General features: G+C 34.2%; 1 protein-coding gene and 1 pseudogene across 2 annotated transcripts; both read right to left on the bottom strand.

The window, feature by feature from the left end:
* Nucleotides 1-3,029: 3,029 nt before the first annotated feature.
* On the bottom strand, nucleotides 3,030-6,470 carry LOC120580874 (F-box protein At4g00755-like; annotated as a pseudogene).
* Nucleotides 6,471-8,658: 2,188 nt separating this feature from the next.
* On the bottom strand, nucleotides 8,659-15,646 carry LOC120575905 (F-box protein At4g00755). 2 transcript variants are annotated; one of them, XM_039826777.1, is made up of 6 exons: nucleotides 15,375-15,646; nucleotides 12,767-12,922; nucleotides 12,130-12,513; nucleotides 11,844-12,013; nucleotides 9,460-9,575; nucleotides 8,659-8,974 (listed from the first exon to the last, which is right to left on the bottom strand). In XM_039826777.1, the coding sequence occupies exons 2-6, from the start codon at nucleotides 12,879-12,881 to the stop codon at nucleotides 8,812-8,814; spliced, it is 948 nt and encodes a 315-aa protein (XP_039682711.1). In that variant the 5' UTR covers nucleotides 12,882-12,922; nucleotides 15,375-15,646; the 3' UTR covers nucleotides 8,659-8,811. The 2 variants fall into 2 exon arrangements, with proteins under 2 accessions (XP_039682711.1, XP_039682712.1); XM_039826778.1 differs by having other exon boundaries at nucleotides 11,844-12,001.
* Nucleotides 15,647-17,415: the final 1,769 nt, after the last annotated feature.

Genomic DNA, 17,415 nt, shown 5'->3' with positions numbered 1-17,415 from the left:
GGAAGATGAATGAGTTTGTTAAAGAATGTGTTGTTGTTGATTAGAAGATTCTTTGTTAAATTATGTTATTGTTGGATTTTTTCATGAAGATTGATGTGTTGTTGTGGATTGTTGTGTTGTGTTGTGTTTTGTAGTTTCTGGAAAAAGAATTATGAGATTGATGTTGTGTTGATGAATATGATGAAGGAGGAGAGAAGAAGATAAAAGATGTGCTGAAGAAGAAGAGGAGAAAAGAATTTGGAAGTTTTTAATTTGGCATTAAGGGTATTTTAGGTATTTCACATCTTAAATATTATGTTTTGTAAAAAAAGTATTATGTGTGCCACGTGGAATTTTAAAAAAAATCAAAACTAAAAAAATCAAAACATTATCTCATTAATCCAGTCACATGATCTTAGGGGGTAAATCAAAGAATCTTCATTTTATAAGGGGAAATCTCCAAGTTTTTTTTCCTAGAGGGGTAAACCAAAAGACACCCAAATGACAGGGGGTAAAAGTCTATTAATCATTGATTTTATGTTTAGAGTGAGAACCCCTTTAATAAATTTTGCACATAACAAAACTATTCTCCACAACCTCAAGAGGCTTCTTCTACTCAATTTTTTTTACAAAACTCTTAACTCAACTGAACTAGTCTAGTGAATAACAAATACATAAAATCAAGGATTTACAACTCAACTCGTTTACCTAGGCTTTGTTTGGGAGTTTGAAGGGGAAGGAAAAGAAAGGCTTTGAGGGATGTAAAATATGAGAAAAAATGGAGAAATTTTTCAATTTTTTTAAAAGAGTAGGTGTTTAGAGAATGATAAATTAATACATATGATTATTTTATTTTTAATTTTAAAAGGATTATAACAACATGGATTAAATTTGAAGAATTCTTATTAACCCTCCAAAACCCTCCTCCAATACAACTTTTTAGTTCCCCCAAATGATGAGGGTTTTGTATTATGAAGAAAAGTTAAACCCCCAAAGCCCTCCTTCCCATTTTCCTCTATTTCTTCTACTTGCTCATTTCTTTTTTTCCAAACCTTCCCCTCCCTTCCCCTCCAAACTCGCAAACAAAGTCCTAGTGAATAATGTTTAGTTCTCTTTTGTTGATTTTTATTCCCATGTTCTTCACATATTAATACAAAAAGTTAATTTCTACCTCAATTGACAATGTTGATATTCTTAAGTTGGATATTTTCATCTGAGTTCGAATATAGGACCTCGAGTTATTTGTGAGTTTTTAGGATATTTGTCATTTGGTATATGACAAAATAATAAAGTAGTAAAAAATAAAAAAATTGAATCGAGGGTAGAAAAGAATTGCTTCTGGTTTAAAATAATAACAAAAAAAATATGGATTGTTAACTAGTGGTGTGGTCAGGCGTTGTCATAATTCTGGCTCAGGAGGTTTAAATTATTTTTGTTTCGATTCACTATCAATAGGGATGGGAATAGGTCAGGCCGGCCTACAGGGGCCTATGGCCTGGCCTGTTTATTAAAAAGGCTAGGCTTAGGCTTTTTAAAAAGTCTATTTAAGTAAATAAGTCAGGCTTAGGCTATCAAAAAAGCCTATGAAGCCTAATAGGCCGACATGTTTATGCATGTTAGGCTTCATAGTGGACTTTTTAAATAGGTTTTAAAGCTTTATAGTGAAGTAGGTTTTTAAGGCCTTATAGTAGTGATAGACAAGTCTTACACTTAAATAGGCTTTGAGGCCTATTAAGCCTATTTAAAAGTAGATAAAATGGAATGTTTAGTGACTTTAATAGTAAGTAGGCCTGTAAATAGGCTTTCAGGCCAGACCAGGCTTTTAAATAGGCCAGGCCAGGTCAAAAAAATAGGCCTATGAAAGGCCATAGGCCAGACTCAGACCTGCAAATTTTTTCGTAGGCCAGACTCAAGCCTATCAAAGCCTGACCTGACCTGACCTATTCCCAACCCTAACTATCAAATACATCACTCTGTATTGTGATGTATTGCCCTTTTTGGATAGCTGACTGAACCCTTACAATTTTGTCCTTTATAAAAAACACTTATTGAGTTGAGGAGTATGATTATTGTATATAAACTATATGTGATCTAGATTTTTAAACAATGTGAATGGATTTACTGTTATTGCAACAACTTCATAATAATTTAGTAAAACAAATTGAGAGAAGCAATTGCAGCTTTAATATAAGAGAGTGTGATAGCTTGCAGCAAATTAGGAGGGATTAGACAACAAAGGTGCAAACATTCAAAACATAGAGGGTTCAAGGTCAATAAAATACAGATTTTAGTGTAAATTTATAGAGATGAGGGGGTTCATTTGAACACCCCGGCTAAGGGATTTCGTCAATAGAGCTTATAAGATGTTGATGTCACTTAAGAATATTGAAAGGTCTCTTTATGAGATTTTTGGGAATAAATTTGTTTCGTGAAGGGGTCTCTCTCTCCCTCCCTCCCCCTCTCTCTGTATCAGTGTCTTTTTCCTTTTTTTGAGGTAATGTTCTCAATGGAAACATTATTAATTTATGCTTCATTACTTTGCCACTTTATATCTTTAATTTCAATTAAAGTTCAGTTACAAGAGGGAACTATGTAGTATTATCTAGCTTCATTGTCTATCCTATTTACGTGACGTGCTAAAAGAGTCGTTCTAAAAAGATTACAAAACATTATAGGTTATATATTTTTTTTTACTAAATCACAATGTGTAACAAAACAAGCAATCATGGATGATAATACAAACCATGAATATGTTTTAAATTAAAAGAAAGCACATAAAGTATCAACAGTTTCAACTTTAACAAATGTTTCTCTTGCCTCAAAAAGACACAATCAGAGAAACTAAGGTTGTAGTATGGATGTTGTATGAACATACAATCTTCTGGACAAAAAAAGTGAGTGAATATGACTCTAAACAATGTGAAGCATTTAATATGCTGTGTTAATCATTTTCTTGACGACAGATTGATAGTGATCTAATAATACCCGCCATAAAATATTGAAGAGATGAAATTGTAATGTATTTTGCTGAAGAGTTGCATGTAATTTAATTTAAGTGTTGTCAACTGATAATTGTCTGCATCAAATCAACCAAAACTAGAAGTCTCACATACTTAACATTAGCGCAATAGTTATCAGTTTCAATCTATCAAAATGGTTCCAACAATCTTATCTCAATGATAATTTATCAACAAGTCAATACTATATGCAACTACCCCTTAATACTTGTGCAAAAGATAGGATAGAGTCATAGAGATCGTTGGCTCGGCACAAACTTTAGGTGACTTCTTATCTACGAAATCTAGCTCATAAGTACATAACTTTTTTCCAAATGTCAACTCAGAATTGAGGCACCTGATTCCTTTAGTTTCTTAATCAACAACAACAATGCCAAAACCAGAACCAAGCAGTGCATCCAAAGCATCACATCCCACCGGGTTATACTTGAGGTTAATGACCACAGGCATGAACGATTGCTGGAGTCACTTCTTGATGACGGTGCTGAATATTTGCGGTTCTCAGAGCAGTATTTCAGGGTATACTTTCCTGATGGATGGCGAATTTTAACATCAAACGCTGGTGAAATCGGCAGTCCAACTACTTGAACATGGGAGATGCTGCACCATAGTAATTAAATTTGTCATAGTTGCAAAACATGTAAGCAAATATATAACAATTTATGTTTGTTTTGGAAGTGTGCATGTGAGAGAGTATGAGAGAAGATATGAGAAACAAACCCTATGTAGTAGTAGAGTCCTCGTCTTTTAACTCTTTTACGCATCTCCACTAGCAGCACACCTCCAATGCACAAAGCAGGTTCAGGTAGCTTGAACTCTTGCAACCGGTTTTCCTGTAAAATATATTACAAGCACATTACAAGTTTTGTATACATGAAAGATCATTGCGTGCTAAAACATGCAGTTTTGAAATGGATAAATTTTGAAATCCATGTTTGCTATAATCAAGTATCCATCATCCATGCAATAAAAAAAATACGTTTTCTACCTTCAAATATTCCCCTTTTATAATTGTGCCACTGTTCTTTTTCAAAACTAAAAAATATTCCCCTTAAATGACTCTCTTTTTGTTGAGTAATTTGAAAGGACGGAAGAGAAAATGCAAAAACATGTTTACTTAATTCAACTAACCTGAAGCATTCGATAATAAGGCGATGTATATGTCCATACAAATTGAGTGTCCCCCACCATGTTACTAGAAGCCATACCATGAGCTATAGCACTCTCTAATTCTATAAGGTGTCTCGGATGGCCAATTCTGAATCGGATAGCCTCAGCTGAATATATAGGGGAGCCATCTTGAAAACATGCTGACAATTAAATATAGATTCGTTGTCAGCTAAAGAAAACATTTATGATCCTCAATATTAAATTTTAGTTCAACATATGGCTCTGTTTGGATAAACAACTCAAGTAAGGACTTGTAGCATAAACTGTTATCATATAAATGCTTATTTATAAGCTGTTTCTATGACAAAAGATAAAAAAGTCAAACTAATTTCACATAAGTTATAAGTTGTTTTCTTAAGTTATCATAGAGAGCTTATGGAAATAAGTTGAAAACAATTTATAGTCATGTTATACATTGTTTATATAAACTCTCTCAAACAGTCACAAACGTTTATGCCACTAAATAAGCTCACAAAAGACGATCTAGACAAACCCATAATATACACAATTCATTAATTTATCTACAGACTAACCTTGAAATGGTTGTACACGAATCTCCGTGATAAGACAAATTTAGGAACATAGCTTATAAACTAAAGTCTCAGGAACCGCAGTTGCACTATGCCCTTCACTTAACCAGTATGATGCCCTATTTTCAGTTCCATCGCCAGGCTCCAATGTATTCAAAATGCTTTCTTCTGGATAGTTATTAGTGCTGGATGCAGCAATGGTTTTTGAGATGCAGTTTTTCTTTTTCACATAAGGAGTTAGATCAAAAGCCAAGACAGCATGGCTTTGTGACTTCTTTTAAGACTCTCCCAATCTCTATAACCTTCAAGCATGTTGCTAACAGGTTCAATCATGTCGTCCACCTCAATGCTATGAACAACATCAGATATTTCAGGACACATTTTGAAGCAAAGTTGCTTGCAGAGGCCATTTTCAATAACTGCAAAATATTTAAGAGTGCAAATTATTACTATTTGAACAACAAACTAAAGCCAAATAGTATCTATCGAGCTGCTGTTTTATATCAACCTTGAAAAAATGAACCCTGTGACTCAATTTACAGGACAATGTAGCATTAAAGAAGTTCAACTTTTAGAAGCAAGACATCACAACTGACCAATTTAGTGAATGTTTGGATTAGCGGTGAATTTGACAAAAGCGGAAACTACACTTTGAAGTTTGAACAAAATCACGGTGCGCTATTGTGATTTTATCAAACTGACTGTTATTCCAAACATTCACTTGACTTGATATAACATACATTAAAAATTTCAAAATCAATAAACATATAAAAGATTCACCTTATAAACTACTAGCAAAGCAAATAATAGGAATCAAATGTATTACCAAATCGGTACCAAGATCTAGAAACAGCAGACACACGAACGAGGTCACAAGGGTCATCCAAATAGGTGAGAACCTTAATTGACAGATCAAGTCCAAGCCATTGGATGAAATCCATTTTGGTTTTGACTTTAGACCACATCTTCCCAAACATCATAGTTTGACAGCAAGCAAAAGTTGTTTTTTAATAACTGCAAAATAGCTAAAGGCTCAATGTCACCCATCAATAATATTGTTATCAAAACACAAACTTGAGGGGTGAAACCCTTTTACTAAAGCACATGAACATATAAGAAAGTTAAAAAAAAGTTGGAAAAAAAAAAAAAAAACCCTTTTACAACTAAGCACTAGAACATGAAAAAGTTTAAAAATTTGGCAACCCAAAAACATGATCATGGAAAAATTTATCAAACATAAATTAGTAGTTAGACTAGTTTTTTCTCCGTCCTTCGAATTTGAATTCAGGACCTCCAACTCTGAATCACTCAGCTCGAACACTCTATAAATTAGGCATGTCTCGATGTCAGACACGCATCATGTCAGAAACATATAATTACATTGAATTATGTGATTTTATTAAATTATTACAGGTAGAACTATGGGAAATGACATAGCAAAAAGAAAACCCTAAAAATATGGGAAATGACATTGATGATAAAATAGAGATGCATTCAAATAAGGAACTACAAGAAAGTGTAGAGATAGAAGTTAGCATACAGAAAGTGTAAACTCATGTGGTAGTGGGCAGTGGGTTTACCTTTGAGCAGAGAGAGAGAGAAGAAGCAGCAGCAGCTGAATGAATGGAAGTGGGCAGTGTCGTGGGTTTGAAATTTGAAATTGGTGTTCGTGTCAACTGTCATTCATTCCCTCCTAAATTTTTATGAAACACGTTTGGGAATATTAAAAATTTCATTTTTAATTTTTCTTTGCCAAGAAAAAAAATTAATTTTTCTTAAAATAATTAGAAAATTCTAGTTATATCAAATTAAAAGAGAACAGAAATTTTCTGTACCTACTACTACGAGTGAAAAGTAACATCAATCATATATTAAATTAATATTGTTTTAATTAGAATTGATTATCTAAACTAAAGTGTTAAAATCAAGCTCAGTTGGTAGGGATATTGCATAATTTATGCAGGAGCAGGGATTCGAACCCCGGACATCCCACTTCTCCGTATTTAATTGTGTGAGCTCTAACCACTAGACTACTAAAAAAAAAAATCAAGAAAGTTCTTCTTAAAAAAAATAAAGAAAGTTCTAGTTATATCAAATTATACAATGTGATAAGAAAAAATGGGTTTGTCTAATATATGCTATTGCACATGTTAATATAAGACAACTAAAAATAGTAACTTTTCATTAAAAAATCAACAATTAATTATTAAAAATCTACATTATTAATATAAAATGCACAAATTTCAAGTCAAAGTTACTACTTTAAACTTCTTATCATGTGCAAATTTGCACATGATAGAAAACCCAGAATAAATTATACAAATGCGGTAAAAAAAAATGTCTGAAGTTTTAATTCATTTGGTAATAACAATATATTGTAATACAACGCCGAGATAACTTATTCATCTTAAATGTGAATTCTAACAACTAAATTACTTGACAAAAAAATCGTTTATGTGATGATTTTAGTTAGAATATGGAAGTTAAGGTAGACAAGAAATTCAAAATAAAAATGCTTTTAACATGAAAAATGAATTTAAAATGATAATAGTTTATAAATTAATTTATTTTTCAGTTTTTTCCAAACCACCCACCAAAACTCATATTTTTAATGGTTTAAGTGTGATAGGGAAAGGGAAATTGCACTTATGTTATGTTTGTGTGGGTAACACTGAGTCAGAGAGTTACAATTATAGTTAGCCACGACAAGAGCTTCATCATAATTATCTTCATCACTCCCTTTCATTTCCACGCCAATAACTACTCACACCAAAGCTTTTTTCCATGGGCACCACGGAGGAATCCCTCCGGAAACCCCTAGCAGAACAACTCTACGCGTCGAAATCCAAGGCAACATCGTCAGTTCCCTCAAAGCTTCCTCTGATCCTAAACCCGACATCGACGCTGCTATTAAAGCTCTAAACGCTCTTAAACTCGACAAACCGTCCATCGAAAAATGACTTCAATCTCTTCTCTCGCCTCCCGACTTTAAATTTGTTAAAGAATTGTGTTGGGGTTTTCATTAACTTTTGGGATTGTGAGAGGTTTGAATTTTTGGGTTTGTGAAGAAACAAGAAAATGAAAAGAGACGAATGTTCTCGGTTTGTGAAGAAACAAGTTCAATGAATTTTTATTTTTTCAAATAATGAAATGTAAGCTCTTTTTTTTGACAAGCCAAAATGTAACATACTACCAACTAGAAATCATTCTACCTAACATAAGACATACCAGAATAGAACACCAAAGTTTAACATCCAGGTACAAATTTGAACAAAAAGGAGGGAACTTTTAGTCAATGACCATACAAGTAAAAGGACAAAGCAACCAACTTTGGTAACCAAAACCAATGACCTCTAAATTCATTCATTATGTGTGTAACAAGAAATTGGTTTACACCGTCAACATACTACATAAGCTAATTTGTACAACCACATACCACTAAGATTCAAAATCAAAGAATCTTAAAATAACAATCGAGAATCTCAAACTTTTTTTCAAGAGATAAATCAAAACTTGCTCAAATGAATTGTAAACACTATTTAACCCTAGTTTAAATTACATCCACCTTTCTTTAATATGTCTGAATGACATATACCAACCTTTATTTTACCTAAACTCGTCAACAAATATAAATAATGATATTGTTTAGAAAAGTACAAACAATATATGTATGTTATTCAAGAGAAATGTTAGCAACACACATTTTAACACACTTTTCAACAAACTCTTTTTGATTGATTAAAATTCACATGAGACCTACCAAATATAAGACCCACATGATTTAGACCGTGGCTACTAATAATTATTTGGTGGATACCGGTATCTCGTCCTACCAAAAACAATTCTTTAAGAATAACTCTGCGAAAACACACTAGCACATTCATTTTGATGAGTAACAAACAACATAACTTTTTTTTTTTGAGACAGCTAATTTGTGCATAAAAACATTGACAAGGACCAAATAAAACAAGTTGGTTTCATTAAGTATCAAATTTTTATTTATATAAATTCAAAATGTAATTGATGATATAGTAAATCCAAATAAAAAATCAATAATATCATTTAAAGTAATGTCGCCAAAATACTAATTCTTTGCAACTGCCATTGTAAAGTAATTAACAATCACCCCATCTGCCGCCACCTCCAATAAACCGGCATCGACACCAAACTCCCCGGTGCACATGTGAGAAATATCTCAAGCTACACCCTCCACGTTCACACTTCCTCACAATAAATGGTGGAGAAATTGTTCGTCCAACAACTTGAACATGAGAGATGCTGCACCATGGCAATCCAATTTATCAGAGTTGGAAAATATATAAACAAACATGACAATTGTTTCCTTCTGAGTGTGATATTATGATACTGAGTGTGTTTGCTGCACACTAAAGTATACCACAAAAATGTATTTAGGGGTCACAAAATATAATGCAAATAACAACTTTTAGTCTTGTATATTATTTAGTGCACACAAAGGCCAAGCAAAATATTATAAAATGTACTGCAATAATATGCCATTTCGATAAAATATTGTCTTCTTTTATATTAGAAGACTAATGTCAAAAATAATATGTTGAACTTCAATCAAAACCCTTGATATGGATATGATTCATGAGTGGACAGATGAAAAGGAAAGTGAGCAACTTCTAAGTCTAATTAAAATTGGCAATAATGGTCTTCACTCTTCAGTCAATTTTTGACCCAAACTCCATTAATTCGGTGTGCAGCATGTGAGAGAAAGAGAGAATATTTGAGAAACATACCATATGTAGAATAAATTATCCTCTTTTTCTTTTATTCTACCTAACAGCTCCACTAGCAGAACATCTCCACCAAACAGAACAGGCTCAGGCAGCTTGAATGTTTGCAGCATATCATCCTGTACAATGTCAAAAATGCCTTTAAAATTTCATAAACAGGCATAGAATACTTTATGCTAAAAAATTCAGTTCAAAATGGATAAATTTCAAATCCAAGATTGCTATATTCAACCGGTACCATGAGATTTCACCGCCTCAAATAAAATCCGGATCTTGAGTAATTACAGAGAGATCGTTATATAGCCACTAGAGAGAGAACTAAGAAAATCTAAAGAGAAGAAAATATGCATCGAAACAGTGTTACAAAAACCCGGATGGTCGGACTGGTTTAACCAGGAAGCAGACCCATAGACAGTCTGGTCAGTATGATAGATCATTTACGCTACTGAACCGATAAATTTTCGGTTGGACCAGCTAAAATTGCTTGAACTAACGAACCATTCGGTTTAATGCAGCGCACACCTTTTTAATCTAAAAATAAATAAAAATATCTTGGTGCTGCAGGTCTTGAACACTGTCAACGTGGTAATAGGCAGTGCAACTTACCACTGAGCCAAGCTCGCCTGTGTGTTTTATTTAACATATACCAAACTTATAACTAACTAGTAGCAGTAACATGTATGCAGTGATCAGTGGCGGATCTCTTTGGAGACCTGCAGATGCCACTGCACCCCCCAAATTCTCTATAAATATCATATTAGTCATAGCATGTTACATGAGTAATGGCTGTTGCAGTGGTTAGACAACCCACCAACTATCTTGAGGGCGTGTGTTCGAATCTCCCACACCCTCTTTCTTATATTTCAACTATATTTTTAATGTTTTATATTAAAAAAATCACTCTTGGCGAGACTTGAACCAGCATCCTCCAAGTAACATTCAGGCTAACGAACCACCACACCACATCCTAATCCTAGACAATGTTTGAAACTGTTTAATATATATTCTATCGATATTTGGCACCCCCGATAAAATAACTCAAGATCCGCCACCGGCAGTGATGAGGTACGGCAACACATATAGCATTTTGAAATAACAATACTAAGTCCAGCTTTGGTAATCAAACACACCAGTATAAGGATGTATAAAAGTGTAATGGGTAAGTGTGCAATACAAGTTATTTGAAATGTTTTTATACATATAGTTAATAGTGTGACTTGAATGTAAATATTTCTCATTAACATTGAAAAGGGGTGAACAAACATTTAAATACATGAGATGACCTAAATAGGAATGTTATCCTATCATTAATCATAGGACAGGACACTAACAAATCTTAATACAATAAACGTCAGTTTTTCAACAGTGTGAGATAATTAAATGTGTTTTTAATGAATTTTTTAAGCCACGAAATAAATTTTATATGTATGAAATTTATACAACATGTATGTTTTATAATTTTTTCAACAGAGCCCAGGTCATGCGGTTTAAAAAGAGACCCTCTAATCCGACCACTGTTCCAGTGACCTAGTGCTCTGACACAGTTGGCGACCGGAACAGATTCGAAAACGTTGCTTCCAAGGGTTTCCATTTTAACAATCTATCCTTGTTTACTCCCTTTGTTCATCTTTTATCGATATTGTATTTCTACATATTTTTCTCTAGGCCCCTATGCAAGGGAGCAAAAGGTTGGCCGCACTGAAAAAGCTCTCTTTTCCACATATTTGTAGCAGCTTCCTTGCCCGCTTGCATTTTTTAGGTATGCATTACTACTACCACTTGGCATGGTGGTTGAGTGCAGTGTAGCTTCAAATCACCGCTTAGATACTCTGTTTTTGAATTGTCAAGTGTTCTTCTGAAATGAACCCAACAACGGTGTAGCCTGCAGTGGCTTAGATAATCTCAATTAAGCTGCACATCAAGAAACAACTAAAGTACGCCTCCATTCCATAGCAGGTCCTGACAGGGGTTTGATGGCATAGAGCCACTCTATTTGTGTGTTCGGTGTGTGTGGAAATAATAAACATTAATGTTTAACCTTTGAGTTTAATATTTAAATTAAATCATTTATAAATGCAAAACAAACATAAAATTGATAATTACCCTCTCCATCAAGGATATTTTTTTGCAGATACCTAGAGGCTTTTTATACTCTATTAGAGCCAATTACCATTATCCAAAAGAACTACATGTTAAGTCTCATTCTAGGATTGAAAAAAGCTAGATAATTATATTTAGAACAGATAGGAAAATAAATTCAACCCAAAATTCAAATTACATGAATAGATGGATGACACCCAAAAAAAATGAACACGAGACGAATCTCAAGCATTTGAAATGATAAAAATGAGAATATGCACAACCTATATGACCATAATGCAACTCACATGAGACATGGGAAATACAGGTGAAGTGTACGTCCATTTGAAATCCTCATTGAAAGTCAATGAATCAGGCACAACAGTGTTTGATTCTACTTCCATGTCGTGTCTCTCACAGCCCAATCTAAACCGTACAGCCTTAGCAGAATATATTGGACAATCATCTTCAAAGTAATCTGACAGGAATCACAAATTATTTGTCAGCTAAAGAAAAAGTTTGGGATCCTTAACAACACTTACTTTTCAGGTCACATTAATATACACAATTCATCGCTATATTTAAAAGGCTAACCTTGATATGGCTGGATATGAATCTCCGAGACAAGGCAAATATTGGAACATAGCTTATACACTAAAGCCTCGGGAATAGAAGGATCGCTTTGCCCTATACTTGACCAATATGATGGGCCATCTTCATTTCCATCCCCAGGCTCCAATGTATTTTTAAAGTTTTCATCCCAGTCGTCATTAGTGCTGGATGCAAACAGGCTTTTTGAGATGCAGTTGTTCCTCATAGGAGTGAGGCCAAACGCCAGGCACGCATAGATTTTATGATTTCTCTCAAGCAAGTTGCCATCAAGTTCAATCACATTGTCAACCTCAATGCTATGAACAAGACCGGATATTTCAGGAAACATTTTCAAGCAAAGTCGTTTACAGAGGTCATTTTGAATAACTGCAAAATATTTAGATTTCATAATATGAGCATTTCAACAGTAAAATAAAGCCAAAGGACATTTGATCTACTCACCCCCTTACATTTCAACTAAGAATGAAACAGGTGGAATAAAATTTACAGGACATCACAATTTGAAAACTTATATAGTATACACAAAAACGTCCGAAATGAACAACCATTCAACCAAATAAAAGAAAGATACACATAATAAGATCCTAGAACTGTAAATAATAAAACTCAAATAGCTTACCAATTTTTTTCCAGGAACGAGAAACAACAGATACACGAATAAGGTCACGAGGATCATCCAAATAGGAGAAAACCTTTGTTGACATGTCATCACCAAGCCATTGGATTAAATCCATGTTGGTTTCACTTTAGACATATTCCTCCCAAGTATCAGATCCTGATTGCAAGCAAAAGTGGTTATTCAATAACTGCAGAACAGCTAAAGCTCAATGCCAACAACAGAGAAATCAAAACACAAACTGAAAATCTTCCCAAACTTGTCTTTTGGAAGAGACATTCTTCAAGCACCTAGCTCTTCACCGAATATAGATTAATTGTTTAGGAATGCAAGGAAAATTGCAAATGATTGAGTTGAAATGAGTTGCTTAAAAAAATAGACCCTCTCATAATTACAGCACTGAAAAATATAAAATAACAAAAGTTGAAAATTTTCCCACCGCGGGAACATGATCAAGAGATAGCGCCTGCGAGGAACACTATAAAACTTAAAAAATCATGCCTTTTGAGAATACACTAAACCAAAGCAAGAAAAACAAAATAAAAGGGAAAACTGTTTAACACACACACACACACACACACATCAAGGACATAAATCCTGGTGGCAACTGTAAATACAACAGTAGATGGCACTTAAATACGGCTGATGCGGCCGTAACCCTTGACATCGTGGGGACAATCACAGTCGCAGACATTTTTTAAACGGAAATTTTGCATTGATGACCAAAAATACGGCTGATGCGATCGTAAACCTCAACATCGTGGGGACAATCACAATCGCAGACAATTTTTTAAACGGTAATTTTGCATTGATGGCCAAATCAAGCTAAATCTAAATAAAAAGATATGGAAAGGAGGCATTAAAGGGAAAAGGAAATTCATGCTTCTATCAAGAAAATATAAAGCCAAGATGTTGCACGCAGAAACCATGAACACACATATTCATAGGCATGGAAAAGGAATTACCTTTTAGCAAAGAGAGTATGAATCTAAAGATAACCGAAGAAACCCTAGAAAGTGAGTCGAAATGAAAGGCATATGAATGGCATAGGATTTAGACCTACTGTATCTTTTGGGCAAGGAATGCTCTTCTAGAAGGACAAGTAATCTCTCATATAAAAATAATTGTGATTTTTTCTCTATTTTTTATTTTTTATTTTTTCCGGAAAAAATATTATGATATTGTTGTGGGGCACTCTTTCTAATTTATATCTTCCTTGGATGGACAGTGTACATACAATGTACGCAGTGTTTCGATGTACAATCTTGTAATTATCGTTGGCTCTTAATTTTGATATTTTTTTACTTGCCGAAGGTGCAAATATTGTCATCTATTACCCATTGTCAGATCAAAGTTTTGTTCAATTTGCTTTGCCCCCCTTCATAAATGGATGGCCATCTTGGTCTCCAGTCTCCACTAATTTGTGCTTAAGCTATGTGTTGCAAAATCTCAGTCAAGCCATGGACCTCAGGCAAGCCTCATTGCCTTAATCATCACCAATTTGTTCTTAACCATGTGTCGTAGCCTCTCTCTTCCTCCCCTCTATCTGCTTCCCATCTTCTCTGCCCTACCGTCCGTCAAATCGTCAATCCAAAACGCTCATTTGACCACTGTCCTGCCTCTCACACAAAAACAAACCAAAATTTGGGGAATTTCTTTCTCATCATTATTAAACATGTGTTTATGTGTGAGAGCGTGATAGGCTCAACAACAATTTCTAAGATGGCATATGAGCCTCCTCCAAGATCTGTTGGGCCACCTACCATTTATATCCCATGCACCAAGACCAATCGTGTTGGACGTGAGAGGGGGTGTTAAAGAATCCTACATTGGATGAGATATGACCTGAACATGTGTTTAAAAGTGGGGGCAGTCCTCTCCTCACAAGCCGGTTTTGCGTGGTTGTGTAAGACCCAAACACGATTTCTAAGCCATAAACTTTGGATTCCATGACCGCTATATCCTGCTTAAGCCCTCATTCACCACATACAATGTGGTGATCAAAATACTAATCTCTCCGTTTAGAAAACATTCTTATAATGGGTTTATTCTTCACACATTTTTTTTTTTTGAAATAACCAATTTGTAAAGTGATCAAATTAAAAACATTTGCAGCCTTGGTATCCGCTGATATATGATCAGCCATGTGCCACAACATCTCATTCATGCCTTGAACCTCTAACCTCTCTCCTTCTCCTCTCCTCTCCGATACCCTTTGTAAATCAAAAAGGTCTCTTCACCTAACCCACCTTTACCGTCATTGTTTCATATGAACTTAGGATTTGATAACCGACACTTCCCAATTTTGCCAACGATTAGTATAATAATATCTCCTCTTATAATACATCTCTATAATTGATTCATTTTTTAAAAAATTTGATATATTTTTGAAATAATCAATATATGAAGCCAGCCACAAACGTATTACTCAAATTCACTGAACATTAATCAAACATAAAACATCCTCGTAGAATTTTTTTGTCAAAAGAACAGAAAAAAAAAATACCAATTTCCAACAACCCTAAACCCTAAACCAACAAGTAAGTAATCACAATCAGAAATATTCAAACCCTAAACTCTAAAAATGAAAATTGAAAGCAAAAAATCATACCTCAAATCAATTTGCCTCCATCTTCTTCTTCTTCTTCTTCTTATCTCTGTTCCATGAGTTTTCATATTCTCCCATGGCTCACTCTTTCTTTCGCGCGAATTCTCTTTCTCCATGTTTGTTTCTGTTTGTGTTGCGTTTAGATCAGAACGGTGGGTTGCTCTATTCCTTCTTTTTTGACAAATTGCTCTATTCTTCTAACTATTATCAAGGAAATGCATTTGGATATCCTAAAAGGCAAGTACAAAACAAAACAAGGTAAAAGCAATATTAGGTCCTCTCACAACCTAAATACCTAATTTAGGGTTATAAAGCTATATATCCTAATAAAACTTAATAGCCAGCAAAAGAATAAATAAATAAAAGGGTTAATAGTGCTTTAACCCCTGTAATTTAGGTCATTTTTGGTTTTTCCCCTGTAAAATAATGTTTTTAAATTTCATCCTTGTAATGTAAAGATTTTTTGGTTTTGGACCTTCATGAAAAATTTCACCCCCTGTAATTTGAGAAAATTTAGGTTTACCCCCTTGTAATTTGAGCAAATTTCGATTTACCCCCTGTTAATTTGAGCAAATTTCGGTTTACCCCCTGCTATATCTTCGATTTTGTACAGTCAAAATTCATGAAGGTCCAAAACCAAAAATATTCAAATTACAAGGACGAAATCCAAAAAAAATATTTTACAAGGGGTAAAACCGAAAATGACCTATATTACAGGGGGTAAAACAGTATTAACCCTAAATAAAATAAACGACATATTAAATTAAATAAATATCCAACAAAAATATACAGAGGTTCATCTTAGAATTCTAACCTAAAAAGATTTAGTTACACATGGTAACTAAAAAAAAATTACTAAAGATAAAAACATACCCTAGAAAATCAAGGAGAAGATAGAAACTTTCCCGAAGCTCCAAAGTAGCCTTCCTCTTGAACTGCTCCAGTTCTAAACGAGAAATTCTGAATGAGTAAGGTTGGTATTTATAGTGAGAGTTTCTACCTGGATTTGGATTAAAAGTGCGGGCTTTACCCGTTTCGGAAGCAGGAAAAGACAGCTGCGCCCAAACTTTTTGCATGCATGGGGCGCATGGCTGATGAACGGGGCACATAATTCCTTTTCCCGTGCATGCCCTAGGCACATGGGAAATGCTCTAGCCGCATGAAATGAGTTTTCATGCCCTAGGCACATTCTGCCTTCCTTCCGAGCCCAATCTCGGATTTTCTATCGTTTTTAGGTCTTCGTCTTTAAATAACTTGCCTCGGTACTTTGGGAACATAATTCCTCCCACTTGTAAGTCTTTTGAGGCCTCTTGAATCCTTATCCTTGTCTCTTGAATCTTCATAATTCTTCGGTTCTTCTTGATTTGCCGATTTGCATGATTTCTTCGTGAATTACTTCAAAAACCCCCTCAAATTGCTATGTTTCGGGAAAACTAGAATTACAGATTCAAATATAGAAAACATTACAAAAGTCCCGAAATCATAGGCAATCGTTCCAATACTCCTCCATTTTGTTGTTATTTCCTACTACAATAAACTAAAAAACATACTAAGAATAACGTAAGATGACCTGTGCCATTTTCATGCCATGGGAGATTGTAACGCCCTAGTCGTTATTTTATTTATTTATGATTTATTTAGAGTCTTTTATATGATTTTAAATAATTATTGTTGATTATTTGGTGTGTTATATTTTATTATATGGTTTATTGTAGTATTAATTAGAATAAGTGGGAATTATTATTATTTTGGAGTTTGGGGATTTAATTAGAATTAATAGAATTAAGAGGGAGTTAAATGAAATAAAGGGGGAGTTAAGTGTTGGGAGTTAGGAAAAGAGAAAATCAGAAACTGTTTTACGTACAACAGAGCTTTGGGGAGAAAAACCAAGAACAAGGGAGAAGAGCCAAGAGAACCAGAATTTTGTAGATATTGTTCGTCTGAATTAAGGTAAGGGTGAGGTTTACTTTCAATAGTGTAGATTGTAATTCTGATTTTGGTTTAACATGTTTTTGGTTAGGAATTGAGAATTTGGGTCTAGGTT

Source organism: Medicago truncatula, chromosome 6 (genome assembly GCF_003473485.1).
Source record: "Medicago truncatula cultivar Jemalong A17 chromosome 6, MtrunA17r5.0-ANR, whole genome shotgun sequence".
In the NCBI taxonomy this organism is placed as follows: domain Eukaryota; kingdom Viridiplantae; phylum Streptophyta; class Magnoliopsida; order Fabales; family Fabaceae; genus Medicago; species Medicago truncatula.
This window is presented reverse-complemented; position numbering and strand designations above follow the sequence as displayed.

Excerpts from the sequence above, each read along its gene's own strand:
- LOC120575905 (XM_039826777.1), bottom strand. The coding sequence starts at position 12,881 with ATGGATTTAATCCAATGGCTTGGTGATGACATGTCAACAAAGGTTTTC. Across the intron at positions 12,014-12,129 it reads TCATATCCAGCCATATCAAG|ATTACTTTGAAGATGATTGT; the intron begins GTTAGCCTTTTA and ends GATTCCTGTCAG. Across the intron at positions 8,975-9,459 it reads GATAATTTATTCTACATATG|CATCTCTCATGTTCAAGTTG; the intron begins GTATGTTTCTCA and ends GCCATGGTGCAG.